General features: G+C 32.4%; 1 protein-coding gene across 2 annotated transcripts in view; it reads left to right on the forward strand.

The window, feature by feature from the left end:
* Bmpr2 (bone morphogenetic protein receptor type 2) overlaps nt 1–19,278 on the forward strand; it is a 155,388-nt gene that overhangs the window by 124,718 nt on the left and 11,392 nt on the right. For both annotated transcript variants that reach the window (XM_047543183.1, XM_047543182.1), the window contains exons 6-11: nt 139–369; nt 1,500–1,614; nt 5,796–5,956; nt 6,611–6,758; nt 12,549–12,685; nt 18,668–18,840. In XM_047543183.1, the coding sequence (XP_047399139.1) occupies nt 139–369; nt 1,500–1,614; nt 5,796–5,956; nt 6,611–6,758; nt 12,549–12,685; nt 18,668–18,840 (965 nt within the window). The remainder of the gene's footprint in view (nt 1–138; nt 370–1,499; nt 1,615–5,795; nt 5,957–6,610; nt 6,759–12,548; nt 12,686–18,667; nt 18,841–19,278) is intronic.

A 19,278-nucleotide genomic window follows, 5' to 3' on the forward strand; every position in this document is an offset into this window, starting at 1 on the left:
TTTCTTGATAATGGAGTAAACTATTAGCAATAGAGATGTGTGGCATATTATATGGATTTGTGCTTTATTATTTAGTAAGTTTGATTGTTTAATTTTGATATGAATTAATACTTTGCCTTCTTAAAAACAAATTTGCAGCTGATTGGCCGGGGTCGATATGGAGCAGTATATAAAGGTTCCTTGGATGAGCGTCCAGTTGCTGTAAAAGTGTTTTCTTTTGCAAACCGTCAGAATTTTATCAATGAAAAAAACATTTACAGAGTGCCTTTGATGGAACATGACAACATTGCTCGTTTTATAGTGGGAGATGAGAGAGTCACTGCAGATGGACGCATGGAGTATTTGCTTGTGATGGAGTATTATCCCAATGTAAGTTCTTCAGAAGAAATAAACTGTCATTGATATTAGCTGTCAATCAGACTTTCAGGAAGACCACCATAATAGCATTGCTAGTTTGCAAATTGGTTATTAATGGTCTGCAGTGAGATAGGATCTTGTGCCATAATTTGAATTAAATACATCACTAATTATACTGTTTCTTCACTCTCCCTCTCTAATTCTCTCATTCTCCCTCTCTCCTTTCTTTTTTATTCTTTTCTTTTTCTGTAGCCAGATTTTCTCAATGAAGGAAACAGTGCTTTGATTGTCATTCATTCTGCTGTCAGCTTCTTATCTCATCAGAGACTAGTAGTAGTTTGTAGATAAACATTTTGAGTAATACAGATACAGAGAGTCACCCCTCAGTATCCTGGGGGGATTGGTTCCAGAACCACCTTCCCCCTAAACTGCCCCACACCCCTGCAAACATACCAAAATCTGCAGATGTTCAAGTCCTGATTATAAAATGATGAATAGTTGTTTTTTTTTAACATATAACCCATGCACTTCATTTCTAGATTACTTACACAATAAATACCATGTTAATAGTTGTTTTTCGTATTGTTTAGGGAATAATGACAAGAAAAAATAGTGTGTACATGTTCAGTACAGAGGCAGTTTTTTTTTTAATTTTTCGTTTTTGTAGTGCTGGGGGTCTACTCAAAGCCTCATCATGCATGTTAGGTACAACTGAACTATAACCCCCAGTCCCTGAATATTTTTTTTATCTGGGTTGGTCAAAATTACGAATTTAGAACCTGCACATATAGAGGACACATTATATATATATTTACAAAATTCTTATATTTTCTACTATAAACCATTTATAGTTTGTACTAGTAAAAGATATTTTTTCAAGTTAATTTGATAGAGCAAAGAACTTAAAAGGAAATAATCATTCATAATTAAAATTTTGGAGACATAAAAATTGATGTTTAAATTCTTTCCTCTTCTTTCTTCACATAGAAATGTCTTACTACCTCTTTCAAGATTCTGTAATACAGTTCATTAAATCTGCATAGAATTCTAGCCTATGCAAATCCTTAATAAGGTTGCTGATTTACTCTTAATGTTAAAATAAATTCATTTCAATTTTTTTGTACATTTTTTCCTCTGTATAGGGATCTCTATGCAAGTATTTGTGTCTCCATACAAGTGACTGGGTAAGCTCTTGCCGTCTGGCTCATTCTGTGACTAGAGGACTGGCTTATCTTCACACAGAATTACCACGAGGAGGTAAGATAGTGAATAAAAGATGAATAACACATATGGGTTCCAAATTTTAATCATATCTTCAAAGTATGATTTATAAGGCATTTATTATTAACCAGTTGTTTGAAATATTTAGTATGAGGAACATATTTGAAATGAAAGAATAAGAAAAAGAACTTAAAGACTATTTAGAGTGGTCATGGATTCCATTAAGAATTTGATTAAAGCTCTACAAATGCCCATGTGAGAATACTCACAAAAATCTTCTTTTCGGCTGGTTATAGAGCTTTGTGGTAGAGTGTTTGCCTGGCATGATGGCATAATGTGCTAGGTTTGATTCCCAGCACAGCAGAAAGAGAAAGAGAGAGGAAGGAGGGAAGGGGGTGGGGGAAGAAAGAAGAAAAGGAAAACTTTTTTTTTTTTAATTCTATGGAGTTTTCAGACACCTTAAAGTCTATTTGTGGACCTTAGGTTAAGAATTTCTGGGGGCTGGGGATATAACTCAGTTGGCAGAGTGCTTGCCTTGCAAGCACAAGGCCCTGGGTTCAATCCCCCACACCACCAAAAAAAAAAACTTCTTAACTAGGCTATATTTTCCTTGTATCCTGTTTATTTAAATGAACTAAATGCATAATGACTTCTTTTGTTCTGTTATCCCATAGGTCTCTACTCAGTTGGCTGATGTTTAGTGTACCCAAATGTGTATTTTTATATGTCAGTGCTTCTCTTAATTAGAATGAGGTTTGAATAAATCTGTGAGAATGGGAAGTGGGAATAACAGAGGTTTCAATAAAAGAGAAACTTTTTCTTTCTGATTTAAGAATCTAAAGGGCTAAGGGTGCAGCTCAGTGATAGAGTGCTAGCTTAGCATGCATGAAGCTAAAAAAAAAAAAAAAAAAAAAAAACAATCTAGAGACCATCTAGGATTGGTTTGGTAGCACCATAAGACTATCAGGGCCTGTGGCACCTCTGTTTCTTTACATACAGTGCTTTATAGGTAGCTTTCATTTTCAAAGTTACCTCATTATCTTTCATGCTGTATCCTAGGCAGGGAAAAAAAAAAAAAAAAAAAGGAGAGGAGGTAAATGGAATTGTTCCCTTCTATCTCCATAAGTTCTGCTGTTATGTTTTGTTTCTCAGAACTAGTCCACTCTTAGCTTCAAAAGAAGCTGAAATATTGGTTTTTTTGTTTCTTTGTTTTTTACTGAGTTAGTTGCTGCCTCAGATAATGTTCGCTTCTACTACCAAGTAGGAAAGGGAGAATACATGGCAGATGTCAGTCTTTGCCAGTGTTTCAGAAGTATATTCTATTCCTTGTCACAACTAGCCTTCCTCAGCTTTCATACACATTTTTGCTAGTTGTTGAAAGCATCTCTTTTTAATACATTTTCTTTTTTACTTTTTTTCAATATATATCTCACATCACAGGAACCCCTAAATTAGCCTGGCTGTGATAATTCTGTCTCTGCACTTTCTCATGTTTTCATTCCCTAGCACATTTTCTTGTCAAACTGTAACCCTGACATTGTTTTTCAGTCTCCCTGACCTCTTTAATGAAGAGAACTTTAATGTACCTGTTTCTTAGATCTTTGTTCCATTGTATATTTGCACAGATCATCTTTTCTAGTGGATGCTTCATATATAAATAATTTTCCTTGAATAATTTATTAGTTCATTTATCTAGACATCTCGCTTTTCCTGAGTACAGAATTGACCTATGTTATTGTCTGTGTCAGCAACTTGATGCACTTGCTTTAGTGCTTTAGCACATTAACCATTGGGCTGTGTGTTCCCTTACTCTTAAATATTGCAACCCCTTTTAAAAGCTGGCTTAGCACAGAACTTAAAATATCATCCTAATTCCTCTTTCAAGCTTTGCATGATTCAGCAAGGTTTTAAGTCAAACGTTGGCTGAAATTTTTTAAAGAGCTGTTACTCTCAAACATTAGCTAATATTATAACTAGTTAAATTTTTCAAAACTTCATGTAATATGTGTTACTGCTATTTAAATCTATTGTTTAAAAGTGTTCCCAAGTATACTATAATATTTTAAAACATTTAAAGTGTTCTTTCAGAGAATTCTCTTCTTCCCAGTATCTTTAGATATAATTTTGTTGCTTAGAGTAGAAATTCATTAGTAAGAAATAATAGTTATTATTATTTCAGTTATTTGTTGCTTCAGAATAAAGACTTTAACCTGTTTATTTGTAATAAGTTTTCCCTGTGAATTTTTTCATTATGATAATAGCAATGCATGCTTGTTACCCAACAAAAATCTAACATACAAAAAATATATATAGATTATTCAGACTTCACAAGAAAATTACTAAGCAGTCTATGTTTATCCTTCTGGGTCCTTTGCTCTGTTTATATATATGTGTGTGTGTGTGTGTGTGTGTGTCCACAAGACAATTTTTTGTTCAGGTTTAAAAAATATATGTGATTTTGTAACATTTTATAATGCATGTTTTATAAATTATAAAATTATAAATTATAAAATGTTTTATAAATTATAAATTATAAATATATAAGTATATATAATAGATATAAATACACACATATATATACATATACATATATTTAAAGCAGTATCTTATTACACTTTCCTTTGCCCAGGGCACAAGCATTGTATGTTCTGCCCCTGGCTTACACACTCAAAAAGATTAAAAAGAATACTTAGGGGAACTTAGAAGGGGAAAGTCATCCGAAAAGGATAATCTGTTGTTCTACCCTTTGCTTTGGTGTTGAGTTCTCTCTTCTCTTCTCTCTTTTCTTCTATCTTCCTCACTGCCTTTTTCTCTTACTCCCTTCCCTATCTTTTCTTTTTCCTTTTTAGTAATAGCAGGAAATAACTTGTCGCATATTCTCCCTCATTAACTTAGTTTTCCCTGAAGTATGAAATCCTTATTGATTTGATCTTATTATTGATTTGATACATTTTCCAATGTTTTAATAAATTTTCCTATATAAATATTAGCTCAAGATTATGCCATTATTATAGTTTTATCCAGAGTAAGAGGTGTAGTTATTAGAGGAATTGAGTAGAAGCCAAGTTAAATAGAAGCTGTGGGAAATTGGAACAGAAAGTGGGAAAAGAAAAAATGAGAAAGAAATCAACTCTTAGATGAAGAATTTAACTCCTTTTTTTCTTCCAAATGTTCTGTTGCTTTTTTATATCAAAGAAATCATCCTCTGTAGTTTCACTGTTGATTAAATTGCATTTAAATGCTTACTAATGAGAGTAATATATTTATATACTGAATCTAAATGCAGCTACTCAATAAGCTTGTTATAGACTTGATTCTAATTTCTCTATTTTTTTCTATACTTAGGGAGATATTTAAATTTCAGAAATTGTGCTATAGAGCTATGGTTTTATTTAATATAAGGTTTACATAAGGTATCTTTATTTATAGAGAAAAATGTAATGTTTTAGATGATAGGCTCAGGTTAACTTCATTCTTTCAGTCAGCAAGAATTTACTGTTTACTCTGGGCCAGGCCTTTTAAATTTAGATAATATGTTCTCTTTCTGCTTTCATGGAGCTTATGGCCTAGTGTTAAGGTTTAGAAATAGAATCAGTATAACACTGCTTTGCTTCTGTAAAATCAAAGAACAAGTTTTCATAATTTGTTGGAAGATACCAGCTCCTCTACTTCTTCTCCTGATCTGTTGTAAATTATTTCTAGTTAGATTTGAAGAGCTGAGGTAGGCTCAGAGACATGGCAAAACCTTAGGCAGAACTGGGTTGTGCTGTCACAGGTTGGACCCCTTAAGCTATAGAAAAACACTGTAAAACTTATGTAAAAATTTTAGAACCACATTAGTTTTATACTGATCTTTGTTTTTGTTTTAGACAGGCAGATTTTTTGGTGTTTATGCCAATTTGTATTGCCTCCTTTTGCTAGAAGTGAAGAGAAAAAAAATGTTTTAGAATTAGAAGCAGCAGGTTTATTGTTAGATTAAGCTGAATGTTTAATGCTTAATTACCTATACATGCAACAAGAGTTGTGTTGTAACATATATTAGAAAATAGTGATGAGTGAGTTGAAATTTTGGTTTCTTGTGCCCTTTTTTAATTAGAAAACTAATGGGCAGAAAAATAACATCTTTTATATTTATATAGTTTCTATTACTTGCTTGTTCATTTCATACCCAGTATTTCTATTTAAGTATTAATAAATATTTTAAATTATCCTAACAGATCATTATAAGCCTGCAATTTCCCACCGAGATTTAAACAGCAGAAATGTCCTGGTGAAAAATGATGGAACCTGTGTTATTAGTGACTTTGGGTTGTCCATGAGGCTGACTGGAAATAGACTGGTGCGCCCAGGGGAAGAAGATAATGCAGCCATAAGTGAGGTGAATGTATACAAAAAGCATCACACTAACATACCTTGAAATTATAATGCTCAGGACAATTGTCCTTATAAACTTCCAGTTAGAGAATATTAGGAATTATAAAATTAAGAAATACCAAATAAACATTGCATAAAGACCCTGTTAAAGTTTATCAGTTCATTTTGAAAATCACTGTTATTCCAACTTATTTTGACAAACATTAGGAAGAAGTATGCAAGATTTGATTTTTGAAGCAAGAGTAAAGATACTGATTTTGAGATAAGACAGTTCATCAGTACAATGTTAAACATATCCTTCCTGAACCTTTTCTCTACATTCACATACACACACAAACACACACACACACACACACACACACACACACATACATATACATACGTGTATTTTTGTGAATATTAAAAATGTTAAATGGCATACATAATGTTTTATAATTTTCTCACTACGCCTTAGATTTTTAAAATTGATATACGTGGGAATGTCTAGCTTATTCTTTTTGATTGATGAATAGCATTTGCTAAAATGAATTTACCACAGTTCAATTAATTAGGAAGGGCACAGTAGAGATAAATAAGTTATACAAATTTTTGGTGATGTGCTTAGGGTCAAATAACATACCACATTCTATTTCTGAAAAATGTCACTCTAATTTTTCAGGTTGGCACAATTAGATATATGGCACCAGAAGTGCTAGAAGGAGCTGTGAACCTGAGGGACTGTGAATCAGCTTTGAAACAAGTAGACATGTATGCACTTGGACTAATCTATTGGGAGATATTTATGAGATGTACAGACCTCTTCCCAGGTAAGAACTGCTGTCATAAGTTGATATATATTTTGAAGTGAAATGGTTATATCTCTGTCTCACTTATATTAAATAACTCAGTTTTTATGGAAGAATCTTTTTTACTTTTGTTTAAAGCTTTAGTTCATTGCCATTTAGTATTCAGAGATATTATTAGAAGAAGGATGTGAATTGTGACTTTTTTTTTTAAGACTACAAGTTTTCATCTGAGTACAATTTGAATTAATTGCCAGTAATAGTTTTTCTGTTTTTAGTTTGGTTTATGATTCTTTACATGTCATCTTTTTCCTAATGGACCCTCTGAGCTATATTTGTTTCTTGAATTTACATTTATAAGGAACTACAAGCAATGGGTTATTTGTGAACACATTTTCCTTTTCCTTTCTTCATCTTCCCTTTTTTTCCTATCTTTCACCTCCCTCCCTCCCATCTTAATTTTCTCCTTACCCTATTCTCTTTCCATTTTCCTTTCTCTTTCTGAACTTCTTCTCTTCCTCTTTCTTCTTTCAGTGGAAGACTATTCATTTAATGTGATCGCTTCTTTGAGGTTTACTTGAAATAGTCAAAGGGACTTATATTTTTTCTCCCCTTGTTAGAATTTTACATCACTATTATTATATAAAAACTTTATCAGGGGACTGGGGTTGTGGCTCAGTGGTAGAGCACTTGCCTGGCATGTGTGAGACACTGGGTTTGATTCTCAGCACCACACATAAATTAAAAAATTAAATAAAGGTTCATCAACAACTTAAAACTTTATCAATCTGTATGTTGTATTCTTTTGGATACTGTACAAAAAGTTTTGATATGCAGTCTTATAGGAACAACACAATGAAAAGTATAGAAAAGAGAATAAGCATTGGACAAATTTATGAAGTAGAACTGTTTAATAAAAATAAAATAGGGGCTGGAGTTGTAGCTCAGTGGTAGAGTGCTTGCCTAGCATCTGTGAGGCACTGGGTTCAATTCTTAGCACTGCATATAAATAAATAAATGAAATAAAGGTCCCTCAACAACAAAAAATATTTTGAAAAACAAATTAATAGTAGGGTTGAGTTATTTTTGCTTTAAAAGCATTAAGCATTAAAAATCAATCTAATTCTAAAAGATAGTGAAATGGAATTAATGGTTATTTAACTATAGGTCATTCAGTTACTACCCAAAAGTGTGTGTGTATATATATGTATGTACATATAATATATATATAATATATTATATCTCCAGCACTTAATATTTTTATTTTGAGACAGAGTCTCACTAATTTGCCCAGGCTGATATCGAACTTAAGGATCCTTCTACCTTGGCTTCTTGAGTCACTAGAAGTATATTCCAGACTCATTTGAGGCATTTTTATGAAAATAGCAGTAATTTTCATAATATCATAAGGATTCTGTTATTACAATTTTGGCACAGGTTTTTTTTTTTTTAACATTCTAGTATTTTAGTTTCAAAGAATGACTAAAATGATTCTTTCATCAGCATTAATACACTGTTACCAGCAACATAATTTTTTAAAAAATTACTGTATTCAAAGAATGACTATTGCTTTTGATCTTATAAACAACAAAGAATGCTATCAGGGGCTGAGATTGTAGTTTAATGGTAGAGGGACTTGCCTTGCATGTGCAAGGCCTTGTGTTGAATCTCCAGCACTACACAAACATTAAAAAAAAAAAACAGTATCAGGGACTGGGGCTATAGCTTAGTGGTAGCTATAGCTACCATGTGTGAGGCACTGGGTTCAATCCTTAGCACCACATAAAAATAAACAAATAAAATAAAGGCATTCTGTCCATCTACAACTACAAAAAAAAATGTAAAGAAAAAGCAGTATCCAATGTTTGATGGGGAAAGAATTAGGTCTGGTTGCACAAAATTATTTTAGCAAATATGTAGGATGAGTTAAAATAGAAAGAACTAGAAATGGTTAAAAATTAAAAAAAGAAATGGGGATTATTGTTTAACAGGTATGGAGTTTCAGTTTAGAGAGATGGACATAGTTCTAGAGGTAGATGATGATGTTTGCACAATCATGTGGATGTAATTAATGCCATAGAACTATACATTTTAAAATGGTTCCAGAAAATAGTTCAAATGCTAAATTCTGTGTAAAAATAGTGAAAAGTAAAATTAAAATAATAAGAACAGAATTGCATTAAGATACCCTATTATATGATTTGGGGCTGTAGCTCAGGGTAGTGTTACCTAGCACATGCGAGGCCCTGGGTTTGATCCTCAACACCACATAAAAATAAATAAATAAAATAAAGGTATTGTGTCCATCTATAACTTAAAAAAATTTTTTTTAAAGATACCCTATTAAAATCTCACTATGGAAGTGGTGAAGGAGTAGCACATCTGACAGCAAGTAAAGAGAAAGCTGCATTAGTTATTAGAAAATTGGGAGTCAGAGGAATTGAGAATTATTGAGAGGTCTGAGAAATAGTGAGGGTAGCAGTCAAGAATGTAGGAATAGATCGTGGTTTATATTGGAAGGTTGATTTAATTGTGGAGATGTTTGGATGGGTATTGATAGACAACTGAAGAATTTATTTTTAAAAAACTTAATAAAAAAGATATTGAGAAAATTAAGATTAAAGTAACTCAGTGGTAGAGTGCTTGCCTAGTTAGCATGGGTTTCCTAGCACCAGAGAGAGAAAGAGAGAGAGACAGACAGAATTTATGAGTACATGTACCCACTTAATAAATGAGAAGAGAGAAAAATTGGTTATTAAAGATTGGATAAATGGGGCATTCCCTCACCAATTAGATTAATTAAGAAGATAAATGATCAAAAAATAATTTAAAAACTTAAAAATCATAGTATCTTTTAGAAGTCATTGTTAGAAATCTTTAAAAACTAAGATTTATGACAATAAATGTAATTCAAAGGTCAAGAGGAAATAGAATGGAGGAATGGTCTTTGAAGTTGAATGGGAGGAGATCATAGGCATTCTTAGAGACGTTTCTGTGGAATAAAGAAGACAGCAATCATAGTAGGGACTATAGGAAGAAAACTGTTAAGAAAGCACAGGTAGGTTATACAGGGCACTTTTGAAAAATTTAACAAATGAAATGAAGTGGAAGTTGAAAGAAAAAGGATCACATAAATGTATTCATAAACCTAGAAAATAGCATATAATTATTATAAAATACTAATAAAACATTTAAAATTTTTATACTATACCTCAAAATGTAGTACATACTTTATTAGTAAATGGAAACATTATGTAATGAAGGATGCCTCTATATATAAAATATTAGTAAAATAAATGAATTATGTGTCCTTATTATAAAGGAAGAGTGAAACGCTACAAAATTTAAATAAAGGAGAAGGGGAAGGAAGAAAGAATAAGAGAAAGTAAAAGGAAGAAAGCGAATATGTATCATTTGAGAAGGGAACTAAAAAAATCTGTAACTGGTAGAGATATTAGCAAATGGGTAAAGAAGCAGGGAATGGTATGGTATAGTGTTGAATACTTGATCTGTTTTGGATGCTTTGAGACAACATGAGATTGTAAAACTTCCCTTGAGCAATTCAGTGATTATAAAGTTTTAAGGAAATCCAGTAAGGCTATTACCTCCCACAACAGGTTTGTCATTACATTCATTTTCATGCTTACATTAATTTAGCCCTAAACAACTATCTATTAAACAATTAGATTTAGAACCATGAAGATTTAGTAGATTTTTATTTATTTGCTAATTCTTTCTTTCTTCTTTTTTTTTTTTTTTTTTTTTCTTTCTGGTCTTGGGGCTTGAACCCAGTATTGTATATCTGAGATACATCCCAAACCCTTTTTAATTTTATTTTAAGGCTGGTCTTACCAGGTTGCCCAGGCTAGCCTCCAACTTGCAATCTTCCTGCTTTAACCTACCAAATAACTGGGTTTCACAAGTGTGTACCACCACACCTGATTTCTTTGATAATTTTTAATGTCATTGCATTCATATAAGATTGCACATCAATCTCTTTTAGCAAGTTTTCTAGTTATAATTTGGACCTAATTAAAACAAATAAATAGAATTATGAATTTTTAATTATTTTACTAAACCAGTATTTGAAGAATAGCAACTAATAAATAACACTTGAAATATATTTGTATGTGTTCTGAGTATACCTCAGAGACATATACTAGTAAATATATTATAGTGCACAGATGTCATAGATTAGGTTTTATAATATGAGATTTCAAGGAAAAAAGTGATATGCTAACGGGCATGATTAAACAGATTTATCTCAAGTTGTGTTGATGGTAATTGGTCAGAACTAAATATTGCTTCAAGTTTATAGTATGGAAAAATATTACTTGTATTTATAGGTAGCACCATATTCTAATAACTTGGGCTCTGCTGTATGTATAGATTATAGAAATTATAGAATTAATAGAATTAACCTTGGTAAATCTTTTTTAATACTATTGAAGGAATTTATGGATTGTTTTGAATATTCAAATAAAAACATAAAATAGGTATCTGGGATTGTAGCTCAGTGGTAGACCACTTGCCTATACTAGCATGTGTAAGGCACTGAATTTGATCCTCAGCACTGCATAAAAATAAATTAATTAAATAAAGGTTGTCCACCTACAATTGAAATAGATGTATATATTTAAAAAAAGAAACATAAAACAAATGTTTTATAACATTTTTTTCCATCTAGGTCATTGTAACTACATATTATCTCCTTGCAAGTAAGATAAGGAGGGCAGACATTGCCATTTTGCTGACAGGAAGACTGGAACAGAATAGTTAAATGACTTTTCGGAAGTAGAGATGCAGCCAAGATTAGAACCTAAGTGCCCTAACCCCCATCCTGGCATTCTTCCTTCTTAATTTATTCTGTCATTTCAATAGGGCGGGACAGGGATGAGGAGCCGGGAAAAGTCTAGTTCTCTTGGTTCTTTGCCAAGATTTCCACTAGATCATTGGTTTTCTAAGTGTCAGTCCCGGGGGTCTTTTGTATGGTACAGTATGTTTATTAATAAATTTAATTTTATGAACATTTTCACTAAGTTAGGCGCAGTGGTGTACACTTGTAATCCCCACACTCAGGAGGCTGAGGCAGGAGAATCACCTGAGTCTAGGAGTTCAACATCAACATGGGCAAGTTAGCAAAACCCTGTCTCAAAAAGTAAAAGGAAAGGGCTGGTGTTGTGACTGAGTGGTAGAGCACTTTCCTAGTATGCATGAGGCACTGGGTTCAATTCTCAGCACCATATATAAATAAATGAAATAAAGGTCCATTGACAATTTAAAAAGTATTTAAAAAAAAAAACATGGGCAAGTTAGCAAGACCCTGTCTCAAAAAGAAAAAGGAAAGGGTTAGCATTGTGGCTCAGTGGTAGAGCACTTGCCTGGCGAGTGTGAGACACTAGGTTCAATCCTCAGCACCACATAAAAATAAATAAATAAAACAAATGTATTGTGTCCCTCTATAACTACAAAAATTTTTTTTAAAAACTGTCCAGGGCTAGAGGTATAGAGCAATCATAGGGTTCATGCTTAGTATGTACAAGGGCATTGGTTTGATCCCTAGCACCAATTAAAAAAAATAAAATAAAACCTGCTGTCATTGAAATTATCATTTGATTTATCAAAAATGTTTGAGACTATTCTCAGTATTTATTAGTAAAGCATTAAACCTACAACAGGATCTCCTTAGGATTTCTAAATACCTGAAAGGATTTAACATGCACAATTTCTTTTGCTTATTTGCTATCAAAATACCCCTATTATTTTCACTTACAATAAATGAAAATACTGTCATTCTTTTCTACACACACACAGGCGAATCTGTACCAGAATATCAGATGGCTTTTCAGACAGAAGTTGGAAATCATCCCACTTTTGAAGACATGCAGGTTCTTGTGTCTAGGGAAAAACAGAGACCCAAGTTCCCAGAAGCCTGGAAAGAAAACAGCCTGGTAAGAGAAAACTAATTTTTTTTTTTTTTACTAGATATATTTTAATGGTCTTTGAAGCAAAAATAGACAGTTAATAATGTTAATAGTTTTTAGAGTTTTCTAATACCAGAAATTAAATTTACTTGATTTTTATGATATTCTTTGTTTTCAAAATTTTTTATATCCAAAGAGTCCCCAATTTTGGTTCAGCTTCAGTTTTTTCAAAGTATAAAATACTGTTTAGAGAGACTAATGATGTGTCTGAAGTTCACTAGATTGTGTAACAGGATAATTAATGTTTTAAACATTATTAAAATTATATCTTACTCCCCTCAGAATAAAACCAAAAACGTTAATTAGTGCAGACTTAGAAACTGATAAATGACTAATAAAAATGTAGGTAAGACTTAAAAGAAACCAAAATATAAAAATGCATATTAAAAATGTAGTTCACAGGATGGGGATTTAGCTCAGTGGTAAAGCGTGGGCTTAGCATGCATGAGGCCCTGACTTGGATCCCCAGTACTACCAGCGGGGAATAAAATGTGGTTCACAGCAGTGAAGTTTCTTCAGAGACTCCTGCCATTTGTAAATTGTTGAAACACTGAAAACATCTTACCAACATTTATGTATTCACACACATTCATAAGATTGTGTTATATGAATAGGATCAGCTCATTATCCATGGTCATTTCTGAAGTTTATTTTTTAACCTGTAATTTTTAATGTTATAACCTATAGATCTTGTCTCATTTTCTCCAGTTAGTCCATATTCTATTGTATAGCATGTTATAATTATTGTACCATTTGTTAATGAGAGTGATCTGTTTTTCTCTCTTAAAATAATTAAGATTTTATGGGGTAAACAAAACAAATTAAATAGAAAGTCATAAGAAAGAAAAGGAAAAAGGAAAAAACAACCTTCCCTGCTACCACTCTCCAAGAATAACTCCCCTTAGCAATGTTCTAGAGCCCCTCTTCCTTCTGGAGATTATCATTTTAACTTCAAATACTAAATTTAATCCCATTTTATAAATTATTTCTCATTTACTCTCAGTTTTATAATATTCCATCTACTATTAGATGATTTATGATCTACAGATTGATCTAAAATTTAAATGAAATTAAAACAATTTTGCAGAATTGTGATTATATAAGCATTTATTGCAAATAAAACATTGTATCCTATTTTGGATACTGTAACCCCCCCGCTCCTTTAGGGAGAATGTTTCAGAATTCACCATCTGGTATATTATATTTGATTTCTTGTCATCTTTCTTTTTTCTTTCTTTCTTCTTTCCAAGGTCTCCTTAGAAGTAACATTTAAAAAAATTTTCAAGTATTCTATTTCTTGCAAATTATTATTATTTTTTTTTTTTTGGTTGTTGTTGTTTGCTTGCTGCTAGGGATTAAGCCCAGAGGCACTTAACCACTGAACCACATCCTGATCTTTTTTATTTTATATTTTGAGACAGGTTCTCACTAGGTGACTCATAATGTTTACCACTTAATGCACATACTAACACACATTACTTGAGAAAATTCATGAAAGAAAAAATAATTTGCTAATCCCAATCTTAGGAGGCTGAGATAGGAGGATCACAAGTTTGAGACCAGCCTCAGCAACTTAGCAAGGTCCTGAGCAAAGTAGCAAGACCCTGTCTCAAAATAAAACATAAAAAGGGCTGGGCATATGGCTCAGGGGTTAAGTGCCCCTTGGTTCAATCCCTAGTACCAAGATAGATAGATAGATAGATAGACAGACAGATCAGTTCGATCTGAGGATGTAACTCCGTGACCAAGTGCCCCTGAATTCAATTTCTAGTACCAAAGAAAATAAAATTCAGAATTTTCCTCAATCAGAGGAGTTGTCTAATATTTGTTTAAAAATTTTTTCCATTTCTTCCTTCTGGAATTCTCATTAGGCTAATACTGGACCACCTGATATTCCAGGTTTCAATTTTTTCTTGTACTTACTATTTGTTGTTGTTGTCGTACCTTTCAAACAACCCTTTTATTTTTCACTGTTAAGTTGTATCAGTTATCTGTTTATTAAATTTTTAATTTCCAGTATCATATTTATAGTTCTAGAAATTCATATCACTTTTTTCCTTAGCAATGTGTTCTTATTTTAAGAAGGTAATAATAATTTTAATTACTTCTAAAGGCATTAATTTTTATAATTTATGCAGATTTTATTGACTATAATTAAAGAACAAAAGGTGAAAAATAATTTAGTATTTTAAATTTTGGATTGCCTTAATAAGCTTAGAATATTTTTGTTGTTGTTACGTCAGAGAGAGGCACAACCAAATGAATCAAAATGCAGTCTGTAAAATTAAAAACATAATTAATAAAAAAGAAACAAATTTCTAGGGAAAAAAGATATTTATATATGTACAGATTGTAGATTGAACATTTATCTCTAATGGTCATCTTTGTCAGTAGATTATACTTCAAGATTGGCTTCTGTTTCAAATGAAATTAGTCTTTAAGTATCTGGCAATTGTAGATCCTGTTGTCAAGCACGCAGTGTCAAGATTTCCTAACTGTACCTTCTACCATAGAAACTGGGACAGAGAAGTTCATGATAATAGTTGAGAGGCTAAATACTTTGCCAGGATTCATTAGATGTATCAGCCTCACAATAAAGTGTCTTTAAAAGAAAAATCTGTGAAATTTTATTCTAGTGAAATGCAACTTCATCTTCCTTAAACTGTTTTATTTCACCACAGCAAATAAGTTCTTATTCTTTTTAAGTATCTCTTGGCAACCCTACCATTATGGAATATGCATCATATGCATGTTTACCTGAAAACTTTTTATCTCCTATTTAGACTCAGTTGCTAAGTAAGGAATTTGTAATACTTGGCTCATTTCCAGGAAATCCATTTAAACTTAATATGGTACAGTCAATAAAATGCTTCTCTGAATGACAATCCAGTACTAGAATTAGGTTACAGGTATGTAGTTTATAAAAAGAGAGAAATAGATCTCTAAAAGATGGTTTTGTTTTTTTAGTTGCACTGCAGTTAAAAAACATTTTACACTAAAACAAAACTCAAAATCTTCCAGATATTAATGTGAAAATTTGTATGGATATTTGTGTATATTTGTATTTGTATGTGTGTGTATATATTTATTTATTTTCCTTCAGTATTGGGATTGAAACTGGGGGTCTCTACCACAGAGCTGTTCTATTTATTGGTTTGATTGATTGAGACAGGGTCACACTGAGTTGCTGGCCTTGAACTTATGATCCTCTTGTTTTAGCCTCCTGAGTTGCTGGTATTATGGGCATGAACTACCATGTCCAGCTTGATTATTAATCTTAATGAGGATTTCTGTATACTTCCAATCTGTTGTTGTCAAGATTCTCTTTGCTTTTTGACAGTTTGATCATAACGTATCTCATTATGGAACTTTTTTATTTAATCCTACTTAGTTTGTTAGATTTCTTGGGTGTGTATATAGATACATTCCTTTTATTAAATTTGGGGCGTTTTGAGCCATTATATCTTCAAATATTCTTCCTGTCCCCTTCTTTCTTCTCCACTTCTAAAACTCCCATTTTGTTTATTTGGGTATTGTTGGTGGTGTCTCACCAACAAAAGCTCTTAAAAGCTCTGTTCTTTTTTCCTTATTCTTCTGCTTTCTGCTCCTCAGACTGAATAATTTTATTTTCCCTATCTCCAAATTCACTGATTCTTCTCTCCTGTATCTGCTCATATCTGCTATTGGGCCATTCTAATAAATATTATAATTTGTTTTTGTGCTTTTAACTATTTTATATTGCTATTCCTTTTTATAATTTATTTTTTATTGCTGCTCTCCATTTATTGAAACACTTGTTTTCTTGATTCCTTTAGTTCTTTATCCATGGTTTCCTTACATCTTTGAGCATTTTTAAGATAGTTCATCTAATAACTCCAATGTGTCCTTCCTCAGAGATAATTTCTTTATTTTCTTTTTTTTTTCCCCCTGTGAATGGGCCATATTTTCTTGTTCTTTGTGTGTTTTAATTTTTTGTTTAAAATTGGACAAAAGGACTGGGGTTGTTGCTCAGTGGTAGAGCGCTTGCCTAGCATGTGTGAGACACTGAGTTGGATTCTTAGCACCACATATAAATAAATAAAAATAAAGATCCATCAACAACTAAAAAAAATTCTAAAAATAAATAAATAAAACTGAACAAAAAAAATGATGACCAAAAAAGAATAAAAAAGAAAATACTCTCCAGATCTTTGTAGATTAACTATTTGGGACCCTCCTTTAATGCTTATGCAGATTTTTTACAGTTCTGCTGTATTTTTCACTTCCTCCTAGTGCTGGACCTAAAGATCACCTACTTATTGTCTCCCTGGGTCTCTTCTGCCTAAGACCAAGTAATGTCTTTCTAGGTTCCTCATTATTTAAAAGAGCTTTTCAAAATCTTTATTACTCAAAATGAACCATTATACAATAAGTATATGCCCAGAAAGAATATTATTAATCTTTTTCTTTTCTTTTCTTTTCTGCAGTTACAGCTAGATCACAGAGCTACATTCCCCCATCCCAAGATTCTTCTGTTTTATTTTATTTTATTTCCAGTGCTAGGGATGGAACCTGGGTCCCTGTGTATGCTAGGCAAGCACTCTGCCATTGAACTACACCCCCAGCCCTAATAATTTATTCCATGTTCAGAGTTCAGATTTGTTTGTTGCAGAACACAAATTGTGAGGAGACATTTAAAATGTCACCGAGATTACGTACAAGAATTTTAGCCTAAAATATTTTTCACAGATCAAATACTCAGATCAAGGATTATATGGGATTTACATATACTAAAAATGTGTTGGTTTATCTGACGTTAAGGTTTAAGTTGGTGTCCTATATTTTTGTTAGCTAAATCTAGCAACCCTTAGCCTATAGCCATACTTTTTGAAAGCAAGTGTTTTAAATATCCAGGAAGTATAAATATCAGAGCAAATGAAAAGATCGAAGCTTAATAAAAACAAATCCAGGGCTGGAGTTGTAGCTCAGTGATAGAGCACTTGCCTACCATATGTGAGGCACTGGGTTCAATCCTCAGCACCACATAAAAATAAATAAAATAAAAGATCTACTAACAATTAAAAATAAATAAACAAACAAACAAATCCAAAATCAGGTCTGAAAGAGTTTTCAGTAGTGATCTACCAATGTATCCAAAGTCTGTTTTCTTAAAGGGAGTTAAAACCAACTTTGCTACAATGAATTCCCCATTATGTATAATTATAATGTAACAATTAAAAAAGGGGGAAAAAACTTTCCCAAAGGAAGACTGTTGTTCATTGCAGATATATGGGAATTCTACAAAATGGGACTATTTTAAGTTTTAAGGTTGGAATGAAGCACACTTGACTAGGAATAAAGGTGAGAAGGTTCACCTAGAGACAGAAGATAGCCAAATGGCAAAAGTCCATCAAAATCAAAATTTATTTTTTAAGTGGAATTAGTGGCTATTGATCAAAATAAAACAGTGACATAAACCTGTGGCCTTGAGAAAATATCTACAACAGATTCTTGAGAAAATATCTACAACAGATTATAACTGCTTAGCCTTTGTAGATAATTCTTCAGAGAGTTAAGTTAAAAGCTTCCTTGCCAACTGGGGAAATAGCTCAGTTGGTGTAAGCACAAGGCTCTGGGTTCAATCCCCAGCACTGTAAAAAAAAAAAAAAGAAAGAAAAGCTTGCTTGCTACTGCGTATGGGGCTTAGTGGTTAAGTGCCCCTGAGTTAAACCCAAATATTGGGGGGGTGGGGGGAGGCGTTGTGTACTTCCTTGCTCCTCAGCTTCTGAGAACCTTCCCAAAATTTCACTTTCTGCAAAAAACACCTTTATAAATCTCTGAAGTCTACAATGTACTTTTGTACAATACTGGTTTTAAAGAACCTGGTTTTTCTTTTATCTCATATTGTAAACTAAAAAGCTTAGTACATTTTTTAAAGACACAATGTTTGACATGTCCTTTGTGTTACAGGCAGTGAGGTCACTCAAGGAGACAATCGAAGACTGTTGGGACCAGGATGCAGAGGCTCGGCTTACTGCACAGTGTGCTGAGGAAAGGATGGCTGAACTTATGATGATATGGGAAAGAAACAAATCTGTGAGCCCAACAGTCAATCCCATGTCTACTGCTATGCAGAATGAGCGGTAAGATGCTGAGGGGTTTGGCAACTCAGTATGGAAAACTTAGACCAAACAAAAAATAGGAAGTAAATACTGTTAAACCAGTCTAATAATGCAGTGACTAACTCATGAATTGTAAAGTCCCACTTTTTCTTTTAATATCTACTCAAAAACATTTATTTGGTATGAGTGCAAGATGGAATCTGTATTTTTTACATCTGAAAATAAAGAGATTAGGCTTTATTAATGCTTCAACTTCCCTGCAGTAATGAAGGTAAAATAATTTCATAGTTCAAAGGTTTATAAGTCTTTCTACATATTATCTAATATACCCATTGTAGTTATTATTCTGTCTTCCTCTGATTTTTTTTAAATAGAGGAAACTATAAACCTGCCTATATATCTAACACTGTTTTACTGAACACTAAGGTTTGCAGGCTTTCTATCCAATGCTCTTTCTTA

The sequence above is a fragment of the Sciurus carolinensis genome, chromosome 3, assembly GCF_902686445.1.
Source record: "Sciurus carolinensis chromosome 3, mSciCar1.2, whole genome shotgun sequence".
Classification (NCBI taxonomy): Eukaryota; Metazoa; Chordata; class Mammalia; order Rodentia; family Sciuridae; genus Sciurus; species Sciurus carolinensis.